General features: G+C 55.8%; 1 protein-coding gene across 13 annotated transcripts in view; it reads left to right on the forward strand.

Annotated features, from left to right (window-relative positions):
• The window catches only part of LOC112316798 (TBC1 domain family member 14), a 168,565-nt gene that overhangs the window by 116,203 nt on the left and 25,516 nt on the right, over positions 1-26,846 (forward strand). For 7 of the 13 annotated variants that reach the window (XM_053922483.1, XM_053922481.1, XM_053922482.2 and 4 more), the window contains one exon: positions 7,425-7,545. In XM_053922483.1, the coding sequence (XP_053778458.1) occupies positions 7,425-7,545 (121 nt within the window). Of the gene's footprint in view, positions 1-1,671; positions 1,909-2,340; positions 2,568-4,945; positions 4,967-7,068; positions 7,094-7,424; positions 7,546-22,611; positions 22,704-26,846 lie in introns of those variants that run through there. The other 6 variants (XM_024573723.3, XM_024573724.4, XM_045183034.3 and 3 more) reach the window with 6 other exon arrangements.

The following is a 26,846-nucleotide window of genomic DNA, read 5'->3' on the forward strand; positions in this document are numbered from 1 at the left end:
ACCTTGCTCGCCCAGAACAGCCACTGTTTTGCTTGCTGTCACCAGAGATTAGTTTTGTGCCTTTTTTTTTTTTAGCACCAGGTAAATGAAGTCACGCAGCATATCCTTTAGTGTCTGGCTTCCCTTGCTCCACCTCGCCTGAGGTTCACCCAGGGCGCCCGTGTGGCGGCAGCGCTCACTTCCTTTCGTTCCGCGTAGTTCAGTTCCACACAGGGGCTCTGTGTGTCCCCTGTGTGTGGACACCCGTTCAGCCTGTGGCACTCAGGGAGAGTGCTGATCATGGTGTCCTCGCGAGTGTCCTGCTGCACACTTGCCTTGGGTGGCCTGGCGGCGATGGTGGACACTGCGCAGCGGTGTCCTGGGCAGCCTGCAGGCCCCGGAGGCGCTCCATGTGCTCTCCAGGGTGGGGCAGCTGGTGCCCTGAGATGGGCGGAGGGCGGTGCGGTGTGAATGATGGCTCTGCCTGCCCTGCCGCCCTGAGGGGCAGGACACGTGGATCCGACACCTCGGGAAGCGAGGATTTGACCGGAAGTTTGAAGTGGCCAGTGGTCAGAAGACACTTGTCCAAGTGGAGCAAGCAGCAGCTGGCTGGAGGGCGCCTGAAGTCGGAGGTTGCTGGGCCCCTCTGCAGGGTCTCATTCGGGGGGCCTGGGTGCGGCTCAGGAGCTGGCGTTTCCAGCCAGTTCCCAGGTGATGCTGCCTCTAGTCCAGACGCTGCCCTTTGGGATCCGCAGAATTCGTGTATTCGTTTCTCGCCCCGCCCCCACCCTGCCCCATGTCAGCGGCACTGGGGCAGAGGTCTCGCGGGTTTTGCTCCTCAGTCCCGGGGCCTGGTGCAGACCAGGTGCTTATGCCGTGTGGTCTCCCCTGTTTGCTTGTCTTACGTTTTGTAATTGGAAAAGGAAGAATACATGCATTTTTGATTTTTGTTTTAGCGACACAGAAATTTGTAATGTAAAATTAAAATTTCCGTCTTGGCCCCTTGCCACCTCTTCTTGACAGAGATGGCTGTCTCTGGGCTGTGTCTGCTCAGACCTCCTGTGCAGTTGCAAGTGCAGTGACTGATGGTTTTCCTGGGTTAAAGCGGTGATGGAGCTGGTTACTAGAGGACCCCGGTGGGGGGTGGGAGGGTGGGGTGTGATTTTACCACTGGCTCATTGTTGACCCAAGAGGGCGTGGCGCTGCCAGACAGACGGGCGGGCAGGCGGGCAGCCCGGGCAGGCCAACCTGTAGTAACTTCTTGTGGGTGTAGAATGGGTCAGGTTGTTGACCTTGAGGTCGTCGTTATTCGAATCTTGTCCTTTAGGAGCTCTCCATGGTGTTTTTAAGTTGGAGCAGGGAGATGCCTGGCGACGGCTCTGATGCCAGGTTCGGACAGGGGTTTCCGTGGCCCTGTTCATGACTCACCTGATAACCGCCCTCTTCTTAGCAAAGGGAGGTGTCTGCCATGCGGGAGTCGCTTTAAGTTGCTGCAAACGTGACTTCTTCTGGCTTTCTAGACAGAAGTCCCGTGGGTTTTGTGGCTCGGTGGCCTACCCTGCGTTGTATGTGGCTCTGCATCTCTGCAGGGCGAGGAGATATGGGGTGGAGCTATGCTGAACCCCCGAACCGGTTGGTCGCTCCTGGCCCAGACTGCCCGCCCTCCTCCTTCCCTGGGACTTGGGTGGAGGCAGAGCCCTGCCTTCCCAGCCCTGCCTTTCCTGCTGGTCTGTCCTGCATGCCTTCACCTTCCAGATGACTCTGGAGCTTGGCTCCGAAGGGCGTCCACGGTGCTTCCCGGGGACTGCGGCTTCCGCTTGCCAGGAATGTGGCGAGGGGAGAGTGAGCGCGTCTGTGGCCAGCCTTGCGGAGCTGTGGGGTCACGGTAGACGCGATGTCCGTCTCCTCCGCGCTCCTGTTCGTGGACAGGTTTGTGGTCGCTGCCTGGCCTTTTCTTGCTTTTGTAATTGGGGATGTAACTGGAGCCAGGTTTTCCGGTGTGTGTGGAGGTTGTGGGCCCCCTGCCCCCGCACCGGGCAGAGTTGCTTCCTGGGGTGCTTCTCAGGTGAAACGAGTATGGCCCTACGTCCCAGCCAGGCTCGCCGTGTGCCAGGAGCTCCGGGGCTTGCTGTGCGCGGGCAGCCGGTGCTCTCTGCTCGCTCGCCCACCGGTGACTGTTAGCGCTGTGTGTAGGGGTCACCTTTTTAGCCTCAGGTGCTACTTGGGGCCCATTTTCTGAAGGAGGAGCGCCTCCGTGTGCTGGTGTTCGTGGCGACTTGGGGAGTGTGTGGACCTGGAATTTGGTCACACTGACAGGCCACAGGACTTCCGGGGGGGGGGGGGCCGCTTTCACACGGGAGGCCTGCCTTGCTGAGTGCCGTCCTGTTCCTCGTGCCTGCGGGGCAGTGGGCGCAGCTGGCCCTTTCCTCCCGTGTGTCCAGGGCAGATGTGGCCGTGAAGCCTGTCGGTGTTCAAAGGGCAGAGATCTCGGGGAGAAAACAAACTGTGAAGCGGGTTTAGAAGAATCATTCAAGATTTTTGTCTTCTCTGCCCCAGATGAGCAGCAGGGTGTGTGCGTCCCTTCAGGAGTAAGTTTCCTAACCTCCCTGAGCCCGTCTCCCGTCTGTACCGTGGCGCCTCGGGCACCTTCCCCTGTAGGGCTGTTGCACACGAGAAATGTCCGTGACGTGCCGGGTGCAGCCCGGTTCCTGACAGGTGCTCTGTGGAAGGCAGCCACGGCTCGGGAGGTGGGAGAGGAGACACCCCGCTGTTCCTGTGGGACTGGGTGCTGTGTGTTCCCGTTCACTCCTGACCGTGTTGCTGCAGCTCCTGGCAGCGAGGGCAGGGCAAGGAAGAGCAGGGGGCCCCCGGAGTTCCCTGTTGCGGCAGTTCAGGTGCATGGTGTGCTGAAGGAGGGGCCTGCGGAGGGTTATTGCTCAAGACTGAGAGGTGGTGGCTGGTGGAACCTGCTCCGCTGGGTGGGTCAGGAGGACTGCTTCCTTGGCTCGCTCCCGCTGACTCCAGTTGCCAGGTGACAGCCTCGGAGACTTTGGTCTGACTCAGCTCTGCCGGTTAGCTGTGTGTCTCTGGGCAGGGGTCCCCACCCCGTCCGAATCCTAGCCTCCTCTATTTTAAATCAGCAGGAATAATTCTCATGTAGTACTTGTGAAGATCCCCCGCAAAAGCGCGCATTGAGTAAGTTGGACTATTTCCCCGCATGCCAGGCACTGGTCTAGGCCAGAGGCGCCCAGTAAGTGGAGAGGCAGTAGGGTAAGTCCTTACGTAACCTGTCCATAGGCTCTGCGTCTTTGAGTGAAACGGCACGAGGCCAACCGCTGTCTACGAGGGTGAAGACCTCCGGCGTCTCATCAGTAATTACAACTAACCAGGGCCGTTACCCAGGGACCTGCTGTGTCCACCGCCCCCCCCCCCCCCCCGGACCTTCCATTCCAGTGGGAGAGAGACAAGTGGGCAGTGTCCAGGCCGCGCCGCCCCGGCCGTTGCACAGGGCCCCTTGCACCTTCTGATCTGTTCTGGTCAGGGAGCATTTTAAGTAGCTCCTGAGTCACCTTTTGACCTTGGGAACGCCTGCAGGTTAAGTCGGTGGGGTGCGGAGCTGAAAGGGACAGCCTGGCTGCAGCCTGTGCCGTGAGCGCTGGGTCCCGGGGTCCGCGGCCAGGCGGGCAGAGTCGGGCTTACGACTTTGATGGCAATTAGCCTTTAGGGCCCCCACTTGTACCCGATTTCGAGTTCACAGTTAAACACCATTAAGGGTTCTGTTTCCTTAGAGGATTCTCCCCAGTGATAAAAGCTCCCCGAAGCTGGACCTGCCCCCACAAACAGGCGGTGGGGATGCCGGAGCAGCAGGGGTTTTCTTGGAGCCGATCAACGCCGGAGCCCCCGAGTGGCCAAGCCCCCGTGTGGGGAAGGCCAGCCAGGCAGGGGGCCGGCCTGTGGCTTCCCGCAGCTCTGCCCCCTGACGGTTCTGTCGCGTTCCTCCTCAAGTCCTCGCGGCCTTTTTCAGTGGGCGACACGTCTGCGAGGTTCAAGACTGGGGACGTGTGGAGGAGCGTGTGGTGTCAGGTCCCCTTCCTGCCACGTGCCTTTTACCTTGAGGACCCGTCGCAGAGCGGTGACTGTTCCCAGTTTCCCTCTTCTGCCAGAGACAGTCTGTGTGTGTCCCCGCCAGTGTGATGCAGTGTCACAGGCTGCACGTCACACGGCCACGCTCCTGCCCTGTCCTTTATCCACAGCTCAGTCTTTCCAGAAAGTGCCCTCCGACCCTCAATGCTGTGTATGAGTGTGTCTCGAACCCTAGGGTTGTGTTCAGTCTTTTTGTGGCATTTCAGCAACACCGTGTCAGAGCTGACGCCTTTCAGCGTGATAACACGCTTAGTGCTCAGGAGCCACGTGTGGAGGTGGCGCCTGTGTCGGACACACAGCTCTAAACCTGGTCGGGGCGAGGGCTCTTCTCCTCTCCGGGGCCAGTGCTTTCCCACCCTCACTCAGGCCCCTGTGCCTCTTTTCCGGCCTCAGTCTTCCGCACTCCCCACCCCTGGGGTGTGCTGGACGGCCCGGGGCAGTAAGGGAGTGGAGGTGGCTGGGGAAAGGAAAGCTTTGGTGGGCACCAGGCTTCTCGTGGTCCATTTTGCCCCAGTGAAATGCGTCACTGACCGGTCTTGCTCCAATTCTGAGGACGCTATTTACTTGTGACCTGGCACTCTACAGTGGACCTGTGAGCTTCTGGCTTCACAGGCGAGCTGGCAGGCAGGCACTGACACGCCCTAATTTTTAACATTACTTTGTCACTGGCACTGACGTAAGAAACAGCCAAGCCTGTAGAGAATCTTTGTAAAAGCTTATTTGAACTAGCCGGCCGATACTGCTGGGGAGGGAGCAGACTCTCGGGGGCTCTGCGGGGAGACAGCCTCGCAGCTTCACTGACGCACTTGAAGTCAAGGAGAGAACATAAGGGGGCTCCTTGGAGGTGAGAGAAGCCAAGGTGCGGGGTGGTTAGGGCTCTGGGGGAGCTAGGAGAGGGGCATGTCAGAGGGGTGCTGGCCCCGAGGCACGGGGCGGCGCACATGGCTGGCTTAGGGCGCAGACTGACCTTAAGGTGGAGGCCTGGGCATGACTGCCCACGTGACCTGCCCAGTGGGGACGTGCGATCCGATCGCCCTGTGAGGTTGCTTTCGGTCACTGGACTTGGTAGATTTCTGATATGAGTCCCTTTTTTGTCCTCGTTGGTGTCTCACATCGTTTCCTCTGAGTTGTTACCTGTCGAAATGAAAATAACTCTTTTGCAAGCCGGCTCCTCTCGCCCTGGTGCTCGGCCTCCCCCTGGCCGTGCTGCGAGGGTCAGTATTTTCCCTTGCCGTTGGGGTGGCGCAGCCACCGAGAGCCCAGTGTGCGCTCCCCAGGCCTCTTCAGCATCTCCATCAGCAGATCCCTGGTGGGGCCAGCACCTGCGGGGCGCCTTCCTTCCGCCCACCTTTCTTGCGAATGTGGCCTCTTCCCTCAGATCTCTCTGATGCCTGACTGCCTTCGTGCAGAGTGCTGGCCTAGCTGGGGGCATGAGGCCGAGGACAGATAGCCCCTCTCCTTGGCTCTCCGTTCCCTGGTGGAGAAAGGACGCGACGGGGTGGCAGTGACTGTCCAGTGGGCACACATGTCCCCTCCTGGGGAGCGTTCTGAGGGAGGGCAGGGGAACGGCCAGTGGGGTGGTGCTCGAACAGAGACTCACACTGTTGCAGGGAGTTGAGGACAGGGCTGCGGTGACCTCTCTGCTCTCGGGAGGGGCCCTGATCGCTGGGCGGAAAGGAGGGGGCCGTGGCGTCAGGCCGAGGCGGTGGGCGTCCTGCAGGGCCAGGGCGGGGGACCAGCAGCCGACTCTTGGAGTTAGCTGTTAGTTAGGCCTTACTATTCAGAAGGGAATGGCCCTGGGCATTGGGAGAGTGCATCGCAGGTGCCGTGCCCTCGCCCCAGCACACATCAGAGTTTCCTGAGAACGAGGGCTGCAGCTCTCAAGGTCAGGAGACTTCACACCGACCTGGGGCTGTTTTGTAACCCACACTCTGCTCACATTTTGTCGAGTGCCTGATAATCTTTACAGCTTCCCCGCGTGGTCCTGGCCGTGGTCCAGGCTCACCCACTGCATTTCCTAGTCGGGTCTCCTTAGTTGCCTTTTAACCTGAACAGTCCTTCTGCCTGGCTTGGCCTTTCATGACGCTGACGTTTTTAGAGTCTAGAATCACTGTGTTGTAGCCTGGGCCCCCCCCCCCCCCCCGTTTGGGTGTGTCTGCGTGCCCTGGGGGTTAGAGTCCGGAGGTGCATTTTTGGGCAGCAGCGTGTGCCGTCTCTCCTGACGTCAGAGATGCCAGCGTGGATCCCTCGGGCGAGGAGGTTTCCCCACTGTGGAGACAGCTGTTTTTGCCTTAGTGATTGAGAAGTGATTTGTGGGAGATGCTTTCAAACTGTAAAATTCCTGTTACTGATCCCGCTTCCACCTACGAGTTTCAGCATCGCAGTCAGTTTCTGACTCCATCGTCTTTCGACCCCCACTGGGCGGCATTCTGCTGCTCTTCCCCCCCCCCCCCATTTATTCCTCTCTGTTTGTTTGCCCCCTTAGGGGCTCGTGCATCTCTGTTGTAGTCAGTGAACTGTGACCCCTTGTTCTCATTTATGTTGGTGAGTAAACTGTCCCGGACCTCGCTGGTGGCAGCGCCCGCACTAGCAGCTGCTCCCATGAGGCTCTCCTCACAGCGCCTTCCTCCTCTCTGCACCTGGGGTGCTGCTCGTGGCATCCTTACCAGCGGGCCCCCGAGACCTCTCGTCTTTAATGAGTGTGCCGGTGCAGTGTATTCCAGAACCCCGCTGACTCTGTGCTCCCGTTTGGGACATGTGTTTACGTGTTGGGCGAGCAGACCTGGCAGCAGTCCCGTGGGTAGCTGTCTTTCTATGACCCCTACAGACGCTGCAAGCAGGTGACGCAGGCTCACCTTGCAGACAGCCTTGCGGAACTCAAGCTGACGCCCCGAAGCAGCTGTTCTTCTGTGACTTTGGTCAGGCAGAGACCCTTTTAGACATGAGGACGCCGAGGCTCAGGGCGGTGCAGGTGCGGACCGAACCAGGGCTTCAGTCCACTGTGGCCTGACTTCAAAGTTCGCTTTTCCCGTGTACTATGTTATGACGTAATACATTTCTTTAAATTAAAGAATTTGTACAGGTAACAGTGAATAACAAAGCTTATTTGAGGTTCAGGTTCTTTCGCCTGCTGCCTAATTCTGTGTCTGTATGAAAATCGAGTCTGCGAAATTAAAGTGTGTGGCCTGTCGCGTTGTTCTCCCACAGGAAGTCTGCTTGTTTCCGTTGGAGAGTGACTGGGCTGTCCTGATGTGTCTGTGAACACCTAGAAATTCCCTAACCGTTTTATTTTCTTCCTGTAGGAATTTGCTTGCTAGAAAACAAAATGCGAGACCTGACAAACAAAATGACTTGGGATGGAAGTTGTTTGGAAAAATGCCACTCCGAGAGAATGCCCAGAAAGAGTCAAAGACAATACAGAAGGTATACCAGATAACCCCAGAAATACGCCGTGTGGCGCGTGTTTATGAAGCTTGCAAAATGACTGTTTTTGAGGCTTTGCGCCTGGGAAACTTTGTATTAATTTGCATGCCAAGTTCCTAAAATTTAAGTCTGTCTTCAGAACATTGGTGACTTTAATTAACCTTTATCATTTTTACAGTTTGTAACATGCACATAGGGGCATTCAGTTGCGAATGCTGGCCTTTGGATATTTGTAATGATTTAATTTAATCAGTTTCCAGTTACAGTTGCACGTGTGATTATTGCTAATTTTTATAAATTGTGTTTGATACTAAAGCATGCTCCTTCTCTGCTCCCATGAGTTTCTGGAACTGGATCCTTCCAGGGCAGCTCTGGCTGGGAAGGCCATTGTCCCCCCAGGCTGCAGGGACCCTTCCCCTTGCTGGCTCTGAGGCTACCTGCCTGCTGCCGGGAAGGGGATAGGGTTCCGGGTCTGGCCAGGTCTGTGGTGTCTCCTCCCCACTGGCTCCCCATGGGGGGGAGATGCCAGCTATTGGGGGCATGTGCTTGTCTTCCCAAGGAGGGGCTCATGCAGGGACACCGCAAGGTCAGGGGCTGCTGGTTTTCACCACCGGCCTCCCAGCCATCCTAATGGTGTGCTGTTTGCCCAGGACTGTGGCACTGCGCCCCCCGACCCTCCCCACCTCGGTTTTGTACTCAGTGGTAATTGTTTAGTGACCACTTGAGGACCTGCTAATGGGAGCCCTTGTGCTCTGTGGGGGGTCAGAGAGGCGACACAGCACCTGTGCTCAGCGTGCCCTTTGGGGAGGACCTGATTCCGGGTCAGGCGTTGGGAGGAGCAGCACAGGGGGCCTCCCACACCTGTGCGGGAGGGTGGCAGGGCCTGCCAGGTAAGGCCACCCAGGAGATGGAGTGCAAAGGTGTGTCAGAGAGTGAATAATACTGGGGGCGGATCGTGTACTGAGTGATTACTGTGTGCCGGCGTTGAGTCAGCACTTGGGTTTCTAGTCCATGTAAAACTCGCAACAGCCTCGTGAAGAATATACTGTTATCATCCTCATGGTACCAAAGAAGCTCCGAGACGCAGGCCGAGCCACGTGTACAGCCCGTGAGTGACAGAGCTGGGATTCAGCCTGGCGATGGGCCCCCACTGCTTCTCTGCCTCTCTGCAGGAGGGGGCAGCATCGGCCCAGCAGGCAGGGCGAGGGGCTCCCCGGGGCCCGTGTGGGATGATGTGATGTGTCTGCGCTGGCTCCGACCTGAGTGCGGAGTGATGCGGTCACCCTGGCATGGGCCTGGCTCTCAGACCTGTGCAAGGTAGCGTGGTGTCCAGCTCAGTGCTGTGGTAGCTGCGGGGTCACGGAGCATGGCCCCTTGGAGGACCACACACATTAGACCTGGGCGTGTGGCGTGCGGGGCGAGGCAGTGAGCACACTCTGCTGTTCTGGCTTGAGCAGCCAGGGGTTTGTGCCTTTTTCACGCCTTGTCAATGAAGTTTGTTCTGAACGCGGCCTAGAGAAGTTGTCTGGACCCTGGAGGCTCACAAAGGAAACCGGTGTTGGAGCTCACTTTTATAGGTTGATGGTAAATTTGGATCATTTATTGTATAGGCTTCTTAAAAGAGGATAAAATTAAAATATGATGATGGGTTTGTTTGTAAAACTCAGTGATAAATTTCTTAGGAAACTTAAGTAGGTAAGCGGTTAAAATATTTTGAAAGAAATCCATGCTTTCAAGAAAGTAATTCTCTTACTAAATCGATTTTCCTCATGGCCCTTAACATCTCTTGCCTCGTGTTTGCATTTCTTTGCTGCCCTTTTATGGATGTGTTCAGAGCTGAGCATGGACGCGTTCTGAACTGGAAGGGACTTTTGCTACCACCGCTGCTCGTTTGGAAACACCGCACTGTGGAGAAGAGGGCTGCCTGGCTTCAGCCGTCAGTAGTAAAGGCTGAAGCTGTACCTGCAGGAGCCATACGACCCGCCGTGTCCTGTCTGCCTGTGCTTTGTGTCTCTGGCCCTCTCCTCCCCCCTCCCCCTCCTCCCCGCAGCTGGCGAGGCTGGAGAGGGTGCAGAGCCAGGGACCTGCCGCAGCCGGCCCCTGCGCACCAGGCCCAGGCTGGTGCTGTCACAGGTGTCAGCTCACTCGCTCTAGAGGGGGGCCCGGTGTGTGGTGCTGGGGCCTGAGCGCCTGGACTCGTGACCCCAGATGGTGACGGGCAGCTCCAGGAGGCGCGGCAGCCTCAGTGACGTGTTCGGGAAGCAGACCCCCTTCCCTTCTTTTGGAGTGCTCTCGTCACTGGAGAGAGGCAGCGCCCCACCGTGACTTCAGAGCAGGGACTCTGGAGTCAGACGCCAGGGCTTGTGCCCCTGCTCTGGCACAGTGTGGCTGTGTGGCTTTGGGCACGTTACTTAACCTTTCAGAACCTCGCAGTCCCTCTGAGGTCTGGGGAAACTCGTCCCGCCTCTGCGGGGAGGAGCACGGGAGTGCATATCCATCACGTGCTGCACGCGGCCTCACGTCGTAGGCTCGGGAAAGTGTGTGCCGCTGCCGTGTCTGTCCTGGGACACGTCTGCCGGGGACAGCAGGAGGTGAGGGCGTGTGCGAGCCCTCCCTAGGTCCCTTCGTTCGCTTGTTCACCGGGCACTGCTGTGCCGGGGGCAGTCCTGTGCGGGGCACCGGGGGCACGAAGGTGGTTGAGCCGAGCGGACAGGCGTGCACACCTTCCAGGATCTTGGGACTCGCAGGCTTGGATTTGATTTCCAGCTTCACCTCTCTTATCCGTACGACCTTGGGCCAGTTACTGCTCGGTTTTCTCATCTGTAAAATGGGCGTTGTGGTTCCTACTCACTGGATTCTTATAACTGAAGAGATAATGTATGAGACATTTTTGCCCATTTGGGCACAGCATGTGGCCCAGAGTTAGTTCTCAAGGAGTGGCTGCCATGACTTTCAGTTAATCACTAGGCCCCGTGTGTGGCCTTGGTACTGTGACACTGTGGGGCATATTTGACTTCTAACTTGGCCAGATCTCTCGAGAGAGACGTATATGTACATACATACGTACATATATATGGTCTGTCCGGAAAAAGTCCAGCCATTGTTAATATAAGGGGAATGGTTTGTGTGACACTAATGTCCAGCCAAGGAGAGTGGACTGGAATGCGCGTGTGTGAACAATGGTGACTTCACTGTACTAGTCAGTGGGGGCAGTAGACGCCATTGAGTGAGCGTGCGTACCGTGTGACTGTCACATTCAAAATGACTGAGTGAGTAGAGCAATGAATCTGCAATGCACTTTGCATTAAGCTTGAACGTTCCTCTGCAGAAATTGTTCGGTCATCAGAAGGCCGCAGCCGCGGGCAGCTGGTGATGAGCACCTTCATCACAGTAGTGCTCCCATTCACGCATCACGTCTCATGCAGTTTTTTGGCTAAACATCAATCACCCAGGAGACTCAGTCCCCTACAGCCCAGATTTGGTGCCCTGTGACTTCGGGGTTTTCCTAAAACTAAAATCACCTTTGGAAGGGAAGAGGTTGCAGATTGTTGATGAGATTCAGGAAAACACTACGGGGCAGCTGATGGCGATTGGGAGACCTGTGTGAGGTCCCACGGTGCCTGCTTTGAAGGGGACTGAGGCATCATTGTCCCGTGTACAGTGATTCTTTTATCTTCTTCAACGAATGTCTCCTTTTTCGGAGACTTTTACATGGCTGGAGACCTTCTGGACAGACCATACACACACACACACACACACACACACACACAGCAGCAGTTTTTAAAAAATATTGAAATGTTACTTTTAGTTACCTTTTCAAATTTCATAAAAGTTTTGAAAAGTACATTATTTTCTCTCAGCTTACATCATGATTTCTGAGAGATTTTCCTAACAGGGAAAATAAAAATGACCTAGGACAGCTGTGTGAGTCACACTGAAATAGGGGTCCTCCGAGTGTGGTCCCCAGACTAACGTCATCGCCGCCCTGGCATTTGTTGGGGACACAAGGTAACAGGCCTTACCAAACGAACCCCAGACACGCCAAATGAATGCCAGGACTGAGCCATGACAAGCTGCATCCCAGCAAGGGCCCCGGTTGGTCCTCCCGCCTGCGGAGGCGTGGCGCTGCTGTCGTGCAGGAAGGCGCATCGGGCGTTGGGAGGAAAACAGCCGTCCTTGCCAGAGCAGGGGAAGGGAAGGGCCCAGCGAGGGGCAGGCACACGTTTCAGCGGTTTTCGGTGAACCAGACGCGCTCTTGAGAGCCAGGAGGGGAGACCGCATCTGAAGATGGCCGCCTTCAGGTCTGCTGTCGTGGGGTGTGTGGAGGGGGGCTCTGGCCGCACTGGCGAGGTGGTGACGCTGTCCGCAGTGCAGTCCTGGGCCTTGTGAAATGAGGGGTCCGCCTTCATTGGGTTCCACGGTCCTCTCATTTGCTCCACAAATTGAGCCCCCGTGTGGATCCACCCTGGTTGTAATGAAGGGCAAAACGTGCCTGGCTTCTGCCGCCGTTGGAGCTTATCATGGGCGAGGTTTAAACAGATCACAAGTGAATGCACCTGTGACGGAGTTGTGCCGACGTGGGGTGCAGCCATCCTGGAGGCGTCTTTGCAACACTAAGTGTGTCTCTCTGAAATCCAGGTGTTTACGTGACTGCCAGTCGTCAGAGCCAGTGGTCCCCTTTCAATCTTGACTCAGTTGGCCTCTCCTCAGCCTTTCCGTTTCCCTTGCTGGGTGCCTCTGCATGTTAGAGTGCCCCTCGGTGCTTCTCTGCCTTGGCCACCCTCTGAGAGATCCCAGCTGGACACGAGGCTCATACATTCTGCCTGCACTGCCCCCCGCATGTGTCTGCTGCCAGGACCCCCTCCCCGAGCCTCCGATGGAGGCGTCCAGCCACCCACTGCACAGCTCCACGGGGTGGCTCACGGGCAGTCCCTGTTCGACAGGGACAGGCCTACACTTTGTTCCCTTCCCCTGCTCTGTTGGACTTGCTCCCCTGGCCTCTTTCCTCACTGTAGTGCATGACAGACTTGGCCCTCTCCCAGGTCTGAACATTTGCGTCGCTCTGGACTCCCCTTGTCGCACCGCCCCTCCAGTTTGACAGGTGTTTCGTTCATGCTGAAGCTCCGAAGGGGAGGCTGACGAGCAGTTTTGTTTGGGAGGCAGGGCCTGGCTGGCCAACTCCGACGCTCCGGGGCAGCTGTGTGGATGGATTGTGGGGCGAGGTCTTCCTGAGTAGCCTGGCCTGAGGAGGGTGGCTCGCTGGTCCCCCGGGTGCTCAAGTTATTGGGAAGTTAATGGGGAGTTTAAGATGAATTAGCAATATGTACTTCCTGGTTATATTAATTTGTAGATATTTAAGGTATTAGCAAATTAAGAAAAAGAAAACACCAGGAGTCTTTCTGCCCCCAAATAACTACTGTTTGCGTGTTGGTATTTTTCCTTTCAGTAATTTTTCCACTTTCTTTTAATTTTTTTAAAGAAAAGACTATGTAAGTGAAAGTGAGTCTTTGTAACTTGAGTAGGTGTCACGCGCTCAGGGCCGCCAACATTTGGGGAGGCTTTAGAGCAGTGTTTCTGGACCCTTCAGCCCCCACGCTGTGGGCACAGACCTGAGAAACTGGCACTGTTGCCAGGGAGTGAGGCTGAGCAGAAAGTCGCCATCCTGGTTGGCCCCAGAGGCAGCGGCCATGTGGCAGGGATAGAACGGCGGCAAAGGACAGGCTTGTGGACTTCAGTGTCCTGGGTGAAGCACTGCCGTGTGAGTGGGGATGTGTGCGCGGGTTTGAATTTTTATAGCTCACGGTGTCTTGGGTAGCCTTCTGGAATTTCAAGTCAGCTGTTAGCTGTGAAAGAGAGAATCCCAGAAGGGGGCAAATCCGGGACATCTCAGAGGGATTGCTGGTCTTCTCACCCCTGGGTTCTGAGAGGTCTGGGGTGCCTGGAAAATCACGAATCATCGCAAACTGCGGAAGGATAAGCCTCGGTGACCAATGCGGGTAACGGGGGTGGGCCTCCAGGCGGACTCTAAAATCAGACAACTTCTGTCATTGCCACTGTCCCGTGAACCTTCGGAAGACTGGTTTGAGTGAGTTTACGAAAAAGAGCGGAGCCCCGTCCTAGGCAAGGACGAGCAAGCACGCTCTGCTCCAGCTCCCCCAGCGCTGCAGCTGCACATTTGAAAATAACACCCGGAGCAGCGATCGGAAGACTCGGAAAAGCAGCAGTAGCAGGTGCTTTGGGAGGAAAACCGGAACTTGAGGTTCCACTAAATCGATTGAGGTTACCATTTTCCCCTCTGGTACTTCACAGCCTGAACTTAGGGCAGCACCAGACCCAGGAGTGGGTGTCAGTGTGGACAGGGAGAGTCCCAGGGGCTCCCCTAGTGGGCTGTGAGGAGTGGGGAGCCCCGTACTCCCCTCTGGTCTCTCTCGGCCTCGCACGCCCCTCCCCGAAGCGGTCTCGTGGCAGCAGAGCAAGGGCTGGCGGGAGCCTTCCGCTGCCAGGACGGTGGGGCAGACAAAGCCCTAGTGCCGTATCCTCTCCCCACCAGGCGGCCCCACCACGGACCCCCACGGCAGGCATATTGTGGGAGAGAGTGCCTGGAGAACCAGAAAAGGGGAGCCGGGGGAAACCGGCGAGTCCTGGGGGGAGTGTGGGGAGGAGGAGCTAGGAAGGTGATCCCTTAAGGTTACTCTGAAACCCTGGGCTTACTCCCAAGTTGTGGATACATGGGTCTGACCCAAGTGACTTCCATGGACTTTGAGAACAGACCGTGGGGACACACCACCACCCAAATCCCAAGTCTGGCCACTTGGGGGTGCACATGTGGGATGGGTTCACCAAGTACCGCAAAGGCTTTGAAAACTTGACCTTGAACTGCAGCAAACACAAGGCTGGTTGGAACTTGGGTCTGGAATCCAGCTGGGTCACTTGCTTATTGAAACAAAATATCAACATTCCCCAGGGTTTAGACAAGACCCAGAGTCTGGTAACAATATGCAAAATGTCAGCTCCCACAGGAAATGACAGACAGCAGACAACGGTGCGAGACCACACAGGCGTTGGGACTACCCCGTCAATGTTCTGACCAGTAAGGGCAAGCGCTTTTGAAACAGACAGAGCGTGTCAGTAAAGAAGTAGAAAATACAAAGAACTCCCTAAAAATTGTGTAACTGAGAAATACAGTAACTGAAATAAAAAACTAACTGGATAGGCCCAGTAGCAGAGCGGAGATGATAGAGGAAAGAGTCAGTGAGCTTTAAGATAGATCAGTAGAAATTAGTCTGAATAATACAGAGGAAAAAGGTGGGAAAAAATGGGCACGAGCAGAGCCTTGGGGACGTGCGGGACAACGTCGAAGTCCAGCGTTTGTGTTACCGGAGCTTGAGAAGGAGAGGAGAAAACTGTGATGCGGAAAAAACTGTTGAAATAACCAATGGCCACGTGTGTTTCAAATCAGACAAAAGACAAACACCGACACATTTAGGGACGGGGCTCCAGGGGCTCCAGGGACTCCAGGCAGGGTGACGACAAAGTGGTCCGTGCCCTGGGCCATCGTGACTCGGTCACTGGAATCCGAAGACAGGAACTTCGCAAGCAGCCAGAAAGCGCACATCACGGTTGGGGAACGACACATCGAGTGACTGATTTTTGTCAGAACGAAATGAAACAGCATTTTAATTTTTTTCATTTTTTAATCTTTTTATCTGTTTGAATTACTGTTTTGGATTTCTTTCTTTTTTTCACTGTTGTTCAAGTCCCGCTGTCCCCATTTTCACCTCACCACGCCGCCCCCCCCCATTCCAGCCTCCCACCCTCGAGCCTACCCCGCTTTGTCCGTGTGTCCTTTACACGAGTTCCTTGATGGCCCTTCCCCTGTCATCCCCATTATCCTCTCCTCCCTCCCCTCTGGTCACTGTCAGTTTGGGGTTTTTTCGGTGTCTCTGGTTGTATTTTGCTTGCTTGTTTGTGAAACAGCATTTTTAAAAGTGCCAAAAGGAAAGAACCGTTAACCCAAAGTCCTGTACGTAGCAAAAACACCTAGGCATGAAAATGAAATAGTGATGTTTTCAGATGAAGGAAAACTAAGAGAATCTGTGGCCAGCAGATCTAAACGAATTGCCAAAGGGAGCTTTTCAGACGGGGACGTTACGCCAGGAGGGAACTGGGAACTCGGGAAGGAAGAGGAGCAGAGACGGCTCTCTCAGTGAGCTCTGCACAGTGTCGTTGGCTGAAGGGGAAGGTAACGTCTGGGGTTTTCAGTGTGTGTGGACAAAGTGCGCGGACAGAGAAAGCATAAAGGGGGGGATATGGAGGCCAAGCTTCTGCATTCCACCTGAAGGGGTAAAATGTTGGCTCTAAATAGGCTGTGAACCATTAAATATATTTGAAGCCCCAGATCACCTGCTAAAGAGAGCCAAAAACCCAATAAATTAAAATGGAATTATAAGTTACAAAAACCGAAATCAAGGTAGAAGAAGAAGAGAAAGAAAACCCAGGAGACAAGTAAGGTGGTGGGTCTGAGTGGAAATACCGCAATAATTACGCTAGTGTACGCGGTCGGGACTGCGTGTCCGAACACCCAGTTCTGACACATACCAGAAGGGGGTAGGAAAGTGACCCAACGACATACTGTCTAGAAGAGACTTACTTTAAATATAAGTGCGTGGGTTAGAATTAAAGGGTGGCTGAGATATACCCTGAAAATACTAATCAAATGAAGACAGTAGACACATTAATTTCAGAAAAAGACCTCAGAGCAATGAGAATTACCAAGGAGAAGGCGGGACGCTGCCTGGCGGAGACGCAGTGATTCTGGATGTGTGCGCACCGGCTGCTGGCTGCCGGGCACATGGTGCAGGTGCCCAGCGCCAGGGTTAAATCGGGGGGCCAGCTCTGCTCTCTAGATACCAACGGACAGAACTGTCGACAGAGTCAGCCAGGACAGAGGAACTGACTGCCAGCCAGCTGGACTGACTGACGCCGAGGGAATGCGCCGCCATGCCCACGGGACACGCGCTGAGACGACTTTACATGACCCGCACTGCAGAAGACACTCTGACCTTGAAAGGTTAAAATGATACAAAACTAAGTTCTCTAACTGCGGTGGAATTAACTAGAAAGCAACGACAAAGATAACAAGAGCATTTCCCCAAAGTTGGGGATTAAACTAGTAACCTGCTTCTAAACAAATCATGGGACAACGCAGAGGTCACGAGAAAAATGAGAAAATGTTTGGAATGGAACAAAATACAAGGTATCAAAATTTGTGGGGTGCGGTGCTGAGAGGGACATTTATAGTAAAAATGTTTTCAAGTCAATAATCTCACTTTCTGCCTTAAGAAACTGTACAGGGGGCAAATTAACTTAAAACTGTATCATTAAAAAAATAAGTGTTAGCCAGTGGGGTAGAATGGCTCTGCGTTTGGCACAGCTGCTGAGGTTGTTCACCACGTTCCTGGAAGGGCCCCGACTTTGGGACTGAGGGCCTTGAGTCTGAGTCTTGGTTCTGTCATTCACTGTCAGGTGTGTGGCCTTCGGCCACAGTGCTGCTAGGAACTTCCGTCTCCTCTGCAAAGGTCACACCCACCCTGCCTGAGCTCCTGAGGTTTAAGTAAGAAAAGCCTGGCCACTCCTGGTGCGGTGGGGTGGTGTCCAGGGGAGCTCAGCAAGGGTCAGTGGTTACTCCCGTTCTGGTCCCCCTTCATGCCCACAGTTTCACTCTCATGGATGGATGAAATTGTAAAAAACCAAAAAGATTGCTGCAGGCATGTTCAGAGTGTTTTAGAAATGGCAGTAGGGGAGCCATTTGCTTGGAAGCCTTTTCCAGGGGTCCGTGGGCACAGGCCCGACTGGCTCGTCTTAGGTTGCTGGTGCCTAGTTCAGGGCCTGGCACACGGTGCCCCCTGTGGAAGCCCAGTCAGTGAGTGCAGGGGCCAAAACGCTTTCCCTTCTTCCCTTCCAGGTTCTTTGCCTGATCTAATAATTATATTGACATTACAGAGGTTAATGTGAGAAAAATTTAGTTTCATGCATATAGGAGCACCTTAAAAATATGAGACTCACTCTGGCTGGTGTGGCTCAGTGGATTCTGCACCAGCCTGTGAACCCAAAGGGTCGCTGGTTCAATTCTCAGTCAGGGCCCAGGCCTGGGTTGTGGGCCAGGTCCCCAGTAGGGGGCGCACAAGAGGCAACCACACATTGATGTTTCTCTCCCTCTCTTTCTCCCTCCCTTCCCCCTCTCTAAAAATAAATATATAAAATCTTAAAAAAAAAATATGAGACTTAGAAGTGATTAAGGCCGGAGGCTTTTGTATGTACTTTAGATAAGGAAACAGTCCATTTGTGAAGAGTTGACAAGAGTGTGTGAGCTTGGTAGTAGATGGTGAGGAAGTAACAAGGTTTGTTCCTACGGCCTGTGTGGCCCGAATTCCCTGTCTCTGGTGGTCAGGACGCCTCCCCTTCACATGGGACACTAATCTCCTGCTATCTGGGGCAGAGGAGGGCCAGTCACTCGTATCAGGTGACTCTAATCTCAAACACTCGGCATGCCAGAGTGGCACGTTTTGGGGCAGTGCAGTCTGCTCCCTTCACAAGTGACTGCAGAAGACTTTGAGAAATGGAAGATTTGAGCGGAGCGAGGCTATTTCTAAGTCCTCCTCTAAGTGCCTCGTCAGAGGTGAGCTGGAGTGGCGCTGGAAGAAGCACCACGTCAGCTTTGGCAGCGCTTTGGGGGGAGTCTTCCTGCTGGCACTAGAAACTCCGTGCTATCCCCTGAGTTCATGGGCAAGGGGTGGCTGTTCCCTGGGCTATGCCTGTGTCCCAGAGTTCACGTGGCCTTGGGCCGGGAAGGGAACGCTGTTTAGGAAGTGGAAACCGCGGCTCAGCAGCAGTGCATCAAGGGAGCTGACAGCAAGAGGCGGTGGAGTCAGACTGCTTGGCTCTAAATCCGCCCCTGCCACTCACCAGCTTTCCCAGGGGAAGTCGCTGGGACCCTCGGCTGCTGTAGCTGGGGAGACGGGGGCAGGGGACAGGATGCTGATGGGGCTTGTGTCAGGGTGCTGCTGCTGCTCCAAACACTACCACGAGCTCGGGGGCCTAGACCAGCGCAGATGCACTCGCCTGCGGTCTCCGAAGTCAGACGTCCCAGATCAGTCTTCCAGATTCGGAAGACAGCGTGGGCCGCGCTGGTCTTTCTAGAGCAGCGGTGTCAAACTCATCGTCACGGGGGGGCCACATCAGCCTCGTGGGTGCCTTCAAAGGGCCGAATGTAATTTCAACCCCTTAACTGTTAAGGAGTAGTTGCATTTATACAGTCCTAAAATTATTTTGGCCCTTTGAAGGCAACAGCGAGGCTGATGTGGTCCTGGAGAAAATGAGTTTGACACCCCTGTTCCAGAGGCTTCGGGAGAGAATCTCTTCCTTCTCTTGCAGCTTCTAGAAGCGGCCGCATTCCTTGGCTCGTGGCTGTATCACGTCTGTACAGTCCCTCTGCCGTGTAAGGGAACAGGCACAGGGTCGGGGGTTAGCGCGTGGGCATGTTTGGAGGCCATCGCTCCCTTGTAGTGGCAGTCCAGCTGTCATCACGTGGCATAGTATGTAGTTAAAACCTTGTCAGAGGTGCTCAGTTCTGCAGTGTATATAGTGACTTGCAGGCTCAGCCTGCACGAAGAGACAGGCCGTGTGTGTAGGTGAGTGCGTGATGCGTATTTAACACATGCTTGGCGCGCCTCATATTTAAGTTGCATGAGCCTGTGGGCTCAGGGCGGCGGACGTCTGAAGTGTGTGTGGCACGGGGCGCTGGAGGAGGTGTGGGAGGCTGCGAACCCCTGCGGCTCTGTGAGCCCTCCCCGACCTGTGGGGGTGGTCTCCAGCGAGTCACCCCCTCCCGGGGCCCTGGAAACCTCAGGGGGTTCTCTCAGGCACAGGGTGGGCACCTGTGTAGGGCAGTAATTTAAGTGCTGGTCTGGGAGCCACTCAGGGCAGTGACCTTGTTCGTCGTTATCCCTGGGGCCAGACACCACCAGGCGGGCGGGCGGGCAGGCGGGCTGCAGGCAGGAGGGGTGACAGGGTGATTGAGTCCACAAATGCTGAGTGCCATGTTCGTGACAGAGCCGCCTTCAGTTGTGAGAGGACCTCTGACGCCCCCGCTCTCAGGTTTTACAGTCTCTTGAGGGAAATGACCGTTAATCAAATAGTTGTGTAATTACAATCGGTGATGAAGTGCTGAGAAAACAGCCCGCTGCTAGGACAGGAACTTGCGGGGCCTGGCGGAGCCGGCAGGGAGGGCTCCTGTGGGGATGGGCATAGAAGACAGAGCTGAAGGTTTGTCCCCGCCTTCTTCTAGCCCCTGCCTCTTGTGAAGGACAACGCCAGACCTGCGGAGGGCCGTGGACATTCCGCAGAGGTCAAACGGGAGTTGGCCTTTTGCCTTGTTCATTTTATTGTGCCTTTTTCTATTTTCAAAAAGTGGAACCATTTGAAAGTCAGTTGCAGATCCCGTGACTGTGTACCCCTACATATGCCAGCGTATAGCTCTGCAGAGTAGAGACGTTCTCCTACACGACCACGAGCTGTTAGCACACCCCAGAAGTTCCCGGCGGCTCCGTGGCAGCCTCTCACCGTGACCGTGCCAGAGCACGTCCGTGACGAGAAGACGTTCTGCTTTCCCCAGCTGCCCGTAGTCATTTGTCCCGTTAGTCTCTTAACAGAAATGTTATTCTGCCGCTTTTTAATGACGTCTACCTTTTCCTTTCCAATGGCCGTGGTCAGAGACTGATTGAACACATTGTGGAGACGAGTGAGATGGTGACTTGGATGACACGGGCGTTTGAGAAACCAGGTATTTATAGGCATTCTCACAAAGAAGAACTTGAATAAGATCGTTAACTTAGATTTAAATCAACAAACTACTTGGGACAAAAAAATCTTTGGACTTATCTTTTCTGTTGGACATAATCCCACAAGTGACATGTTACTTCGCAGTTTCTGGCCTCACGTTCCCTAGAGAAGCACGTGAGCTTCAGGCAGGAATGTTAGGGATTCTCAGGTGCGAAGTGAAAGGACACTTTCCTTCTGCTGTCCTGTTTTATTTCCCTTGACAAGGTCTTCTTTAATCCTTCCGGCCAGAATCGACCTCTCCACTTTTGTCCCATTACTTTTTTTAAAATAAGGTTTTATTTTTCAAAATGGACAGCTGGTGGGACCTATTTATTGTTAATGCGTCTTCAGCACAGCTGGGACATCCCACCTTTGGTGTTTCTGGTGCGTATTCCTTGAGCTCTGTGCTTTGAAACGAGCCGAGCAGGCCATTTCCTAAGGGGTCCCTGAAGGGCTGTCCTGACTGCGGAACCTCGGGGCAGCAGGCGGGCGCTTTGTCAGGCAGATGAGGTTATCAGGCTGGTCCTGAACTTTGCTCTGGGGCCACTTCTGTTTTGGCCTCGCCCCACATTTGTTCACTGGCTCTTCGTCTGTCATGGCTGACTTTCCTGCATCTTCTTGGCCTCGGGCGGCTGCTACCACTGCTGCCTCGAGCAGACAGATGTCAGACCAAAAGTGTCCCATTACACTTTTTTACTGTTGTTCCAGTACAGCTGTCTCCAGTTTCACCCCGCCACGTCCTCGCCCCACCCGCCCTCTTTATGTCCCATTACTTTTTCAAACGGCTTCACTGAAGCACAGTCACCACAAAATGCCCTCTTGCACATGCGCAGCGAGCGCCCTTTCGTGCACCCACGCAGTCACGCACCTGTCACTGCAGCCCGGTGTTGAGCACGCTCGCCCCTTGGAGACGGCCCCTCCTGCCTGTTTGCAGGGCTCTGCTCCCACCTCCAGCTTCAGGCAGACACTCTTGCTTTCTCACTAGAGCTGTGTCTTTGCAAGAAATTCCACATAAATGGAACCACACACGTAATCTTCTGTCTGGGTCTTGCACTTCGCACGGTGCCTTGGTGGCCGCCACGTGGCGCGGTGTGTACGCGGCGCGCTGCTCTCCGTCTGGCGTCCGTGCCTTGCGTCCGCTCTTCAGGCAGCAGCGTTGGCGTCGTCTTTGGTGTTGGGCTCATAGGAGGAGCGCTTCTAGGAGCATTTGCGAGCAGGTCTTTTGGTGGATGTACATTTTATTTCTCTTGGGTAGGCAGGAGTGTGGGAGGTGTATGTTGAACTAGACAAAGCAATGCCACCCTTTCCCAAGCGACTTAGGAGACTTCCTGTGTCCCAGATGGTTGCGGCCATTTACCGCTGTCTCTGATTACAGCCTGCAGACATCGCAGGCCTCACCTGAGTAAAGGAGTTTCTGGCGGGGATTTGGTAATGCCGTTCATCCAGAGACCAGCTGAGCGTAGCCGTAGCCTGCGTCTGGGGACTGGTGAGTTTCCGTCACAGGAGGGTCTGTGCTGTCTCAGACTGAGTTCGTTTAGTTCCCCCGCACTGGACCCCTGGGTGGGCCAGAAGTAGTTGCACATATTTTAAACATTTTTAAAATCGAGATATAATTCGCAAACAGTGGAATGCTCTCATCTGAAGCATATTGTTATGTTAGTTTTGATGAAAAGTCAGTGGTCAGGTTTCTATCCCTACGTATTTTTGTGTGTCCCTGACGCTTTGGTTGAATTAATCTTACTGGAGAAAACACAGGACCCACAGGAGAGGCTAGGGCAGATAAAAATTGCTCCCGACCACCCCACTCCCCCGGGTGACCACCCCACTCCCCCGGGTTACCGGCGTTCGTCGCTTGTGTGAGTGCACCTCAGAAGTGTGCGTTTCTCCTTCTTAAACGGCGTACAAAGCCGAGCTTTGCTGTGTGCCGGTGCTCGCTGCCTCGCCCTGCAGCCTGCGATCCCTGCAGAGACGGCAGCCCTCTGCGCTGCTCCCAGCCTGTGGAGCCACTAGCCGACAGACGCAGCAGGACTGGGGAGCCGGCTTTAACCGCCCCGCCCCTGCGCGGCCCCAGCGCCCAGGGTCCCCGTGAGCCAGGCCTGACGGGCCGACGCGGAGCACGCGGATCGGCCGGCCGTGCAGCATCTGCGTGCGATTGAGCAGACTGCCGCCCCCGCCCGCCGAGCCGCCGCCCCGAGGCCCCGCCGCCGCCGGAGTCGCTTGCTCGCCCGCACGGGCATGGGGCCGCCAGCCACGCGCCTCTGAGCCCCACGGTGTTCATGGTGAGTGGGGCTGGCTGTCCGTGATGCGGCGAGGGGTCTGTAGCCTGTCACCGGCCTGAGGCTCCGCCGCGGGTGCGCCAGTTGCATGGGTGTCAGGTTCGTCTGCTCCAGCGAGCTGAGCCTGTATGGGGGCTGCACAGTGCGCCTTGCTCCTCCCGGCCTTGCTTTGTGTCTCTGATTCCATAGAATGTTCTAACAGGGTTCCGTCTTGACGGGTGTGGTTAGAAATTGTAAGGGGGAGGGCTAGGGCACCCTGAGATCCTAATTCTTATCGCCCAAAATGCGATCGCATCCTGTCTTCAGATTCAGGTCAGTCCGGGCCAGGCATCTCTCTCGGAGGCCAGCGAGGCCTGGTCCCCGATCCTGGCAGAGGATCACCTTTCTGAAGACCAGACATTGCCCTGGAACAAGGCGGAGGGATTGCGAGAGCAGCCAGGCTGGTTGAACCCACAGTGTGGTTGGAGTAGGTGACCCTGTCTGTCCACATTGTAACTTTGATGCTTAGATCTGTGAGGAGTGTGGCCAGCAGAAAAGGCCTTCTGAGAGTCCCCTGCCCCAGCGCCAGCATTCCAGTCACTCAGAGAACCCTTTCTGGGAAGCTAGCGTGTGTGAGGCGATGGAAGCGTTGAAGTGTGAGGACCCCTCGGGTTCTCAGGGGTCCTTCTTAGTGTGCGGCTGAGCCTCAGTGGTCACCTGGACGTCTTTCCGAAAGCCGGGCATTTGTAAGACATGCACAGGCCCCCTCCCCACTGAAGACGGTAAAACAGAACAGGCCTCACGTCAGATTTTGAAGCAAAGCCTCTCCCCCCCAGAATTGCTTGGTAGAAATGGCGGTGTTCCGGGACGTCCCCCTCGCCGAGTCCCCAGCCCTGTTAACGGGAAACACGGTGAGAAGCATCTGTGCAGTAATGCAGGGATGGTGACTATGCTGCCTGCCACTGTCCTGCCGCTGCTGTGGCCACCTGTCTGCGCTGCTCCGTTCCCTTCCGCCCTCCCACTTCACAGGCCAGGAGACGTGCTTGGGCGGGTGGAGGAATGCACTCGGGTCCGGCCCTGAGGCCGGGCCGAGGCCCCAGGCCGTGAGTGATCAGACCCAGGCCAGTGGCCCTCCCTGGTGCTGCCCCTGCAGGCTGCGCACTGGCGCTGTGCTGCCTGTCTTTTCGGAGGTGCCACAGGGGAGGCCTGCCATGCTTGATGGCAGACCCGCCTCCAGAACCCTCAGTAGTTACTTTGAAAAGCTCATCCCGACACTGCACACAGCTGAGTCAGAGGCGCAAGGCCAGGTTTCCAGTAACGCCCCTGCCCCCTTCTAGCTGAGGCAGCTTTCCCAGAAGCCAGGGGACTTCTGCGGGCCAGCTTGGTAGCAGGATCGGCGTCCCTTCAGCTCTGTCCAGTCCTGTACGCAGCACGCACAGCCCCTCTGGTCAGGCTACCAGGAGTGTGTTCTTTCCGTCGTGTGAGAGCCTGGGTCCCTTCTCCGTTCTCTCCGAACAGACGCCTGTCGAGGCAGGCCTTTTTCTCTTTTAACCGGCAGACCATGCACTTGGTTCAGGGTCTGGCGCCCTGGTCCTCGGTCCTCTCCGTGAGCACTGCTCGGATCCCGACCCCCGTCCATCAGCTCCCGGCAGATTGTTGTCCAGGCCTGAAAGCCTAGAGCACAACTTGGACTCGCCAGCTGTTGAAAGTGCGCCTGCTGACCCGGGAATAAGCCCACTTGGGTGCGTTCCTGGCTGCCGTTTGTACTCAGCCAGCACCCTTGGTGAGGTGCTTTCCTCTGTTCCCCTCTCCATTGGCAGCCTGACCCCAGGACTTGGAGCTAAGATTTTGCTTCCAAAGCCCCAGCTCTGGCCGTATTGCATGCTGACCCAATGTCTTTCCACAGGGCTCCCGCGGCAGGTGGCTTCCGCTCTTGTGGTGGTTTTCATTACCTACCCCGGGTTCCTGGCCTCTGCTGGCTTCTTACTTGCCCCTACCAGAGTGTGCCCTTGAAGGCTGGGTTCTGAGGGTCTCCTGACATGCTGGGCCCATGTGGTCCCCTCTCAGGAGAGGCCCTTTCCGTCTTCCCCCTGCTGCTAAATCTCATGGCCTCTGTGTGGAGCGAGGTCCTGCTCACTTGCTCTCGCTTCCCGCTTTTCTCTGACCCTTCGCCGGGTCACCAGCCCACCCCCACAACCTGGCCCCTGGTTAGGTTCAGCGGGCTTTGCTGGCTGCTGTCTCATCGGTGTTGGTCCTCTCTCCCAGCAGGATGCATGCTGAACTGCTCGGGGCACGGACTTAACCCACTGTGCTTCTGAATTAGTGCCTTGCGAGCTTTTCTGATGTGACAACCCCCACCCCCCAGCCCGTGAGGCCGTGTGAGACTTGGCGCACAGATAGAACTGGGTGTAGAACTGAGACAACCTGGCCTTTGCCGCGAGATTCTTGAGGAGTCCTGTTCTAAACTCCCTCTGGAACGGGGCATTGAAACGCCTTGCAGTCCTTTGGATGGGCGGTTCACACTGATTAGCTGGCCGGGCATCTGCTGAGCACGGCAGTGAAGGGCATTGTCACATCGTTTAAACCAACAGCTTCAGAGCTCCACCCCATGAGGGTCCGGAGCAGAGAAGACACTGCCCTGATGGGTTGGACCAGGGCTGCCCCACAGTTGCCTGGTGTCGGACAGGGCTGGGACCTCAGTGGGCGGTCACTGGCGCCTGCCCTCTTACCATCACAGGGCCTCACAGTGGCCCCCACTTTGCAGCAAAGGAGCTGAGGCCCAGCCGGAAGCAAGATGACTTGCCTGAGGTCAAGAGCCAGGACTTGGAGCTAAGATTTTGCTTCCAAAGCCCCAGCTCTTGCCACATTGCATGCTGACCCGATGTCTTTCCACACACTTCTCATCTGCCTCTGTTCCCCCTCTCCCCTCAAGGATCCTTAGAGGGAACAGTCCTCCTTCTTGGTTCTGAAGTTGGTCTGGATTGGAAACTGAGCTCGCTGTTGACCTCTAGGTAGCTTTGGGAGAACTGGATTTGGAACGGGACCTGCAACAACTTCTGGTGCTGTTCATGCTCCGAAATGCTGCCTGGAGCTTTGGAGAGGCTTTCCCGGGGGTTTCCAGCATAGGCAGGCCAGGCCAGGCCTCCTCTACGTCTTTAAAATAATAGAATGTTCTGTGTGACTAACATGTAAGTGAGTGCACCGCATTCAGTACTACAGGTTTCTGTCGCAGTTGAAAAGCTTTCTTAGACTGAATGTGAGTGATTGAATAACCCTCGGACCACATCCGAGAGTGGCTGTGGGACTTCTGGAGAGTGGCCGTCTGGGAGACACGTGGCTGCAGAGCCGGGTGCTGGGCCTCTGATCCCCGCTCCCCAGAGGCGTGAGTCATTCTGGTGTCTGGGCCTTCCCATCTGTGACAGCCCCTCCCTCAGAGGCTGGGGGTGGGGGGGAGCTGCGCTCAGGGTGTCTGACGCCCTTGAACTGCCGCCTGTTAGTACCAGGGTTCCTGAGCTCCCACTGCAGACAGCGCGTTGTGGTGGCCCTGGGCCAGGCCTTCCATGCACTTTGCTGCTCCTTTTCCTACGCATGCTATTTGAGGGCCTCTCCTGGCTCCTGACCGGTATCTGGCCCCAGAGCATCTTTTCCGCCCCAATCGGTTGTCAGGTCTGAGGGGAAGAGGTGTGTGGCTCCCAACAACCAGGGCGGCATTTCTCTGTGCCAGGGGCCGTGCTCCTGGCCTCAACAGCCTCTCCCCAGCCTGGCCCTGCAGGCCTCCCTGCTGGCTGTGTCCCTAAGAGCAGTCGGCGGCCACGCGTGTAAAATGGGCTGACCTTGCCACGGAGCTTGTTACGGACGCGCAGTGAGACAGCGACGGGTGTAACGTGCACAGGAGCACTTGGAAACAGGCGTCCCAATTCCGGATGTCCTGCCTGTGCGCGGCACCCTCGGACTCGGAAGTGCAGTTCAGTAGACCAGGGTCAGCGATGAGTGGACAGCACCGCCTGGGGCGTTCGTTACCGACTCTTGTTCAGACTCATTCTCAACACACAGCTTTGGGTGCGTTTCCTGTAGAATTCAAGATTTTGACACCCCGGCGCCAGGTTTGAAGCTCCTGACGGCTGGCGGTGTTGTGGTGGAGCGCCTGGCCCTTGTAGGTGCTCGGCT

This window comes from Desmodus rotundus, chromosome 4 (genome assembly GCF_022682495.2).
Source record: "Desmodus rotundus isolate HL8 chromosome 4, HLdesRot8A.1, whole genome shotgun sequence".
NCBI lineage: Eukaryota > Metazoa > Chordata > Mammalia > Chiroptera > Phyllostomidae > Desmodus > Desmodus rotundus.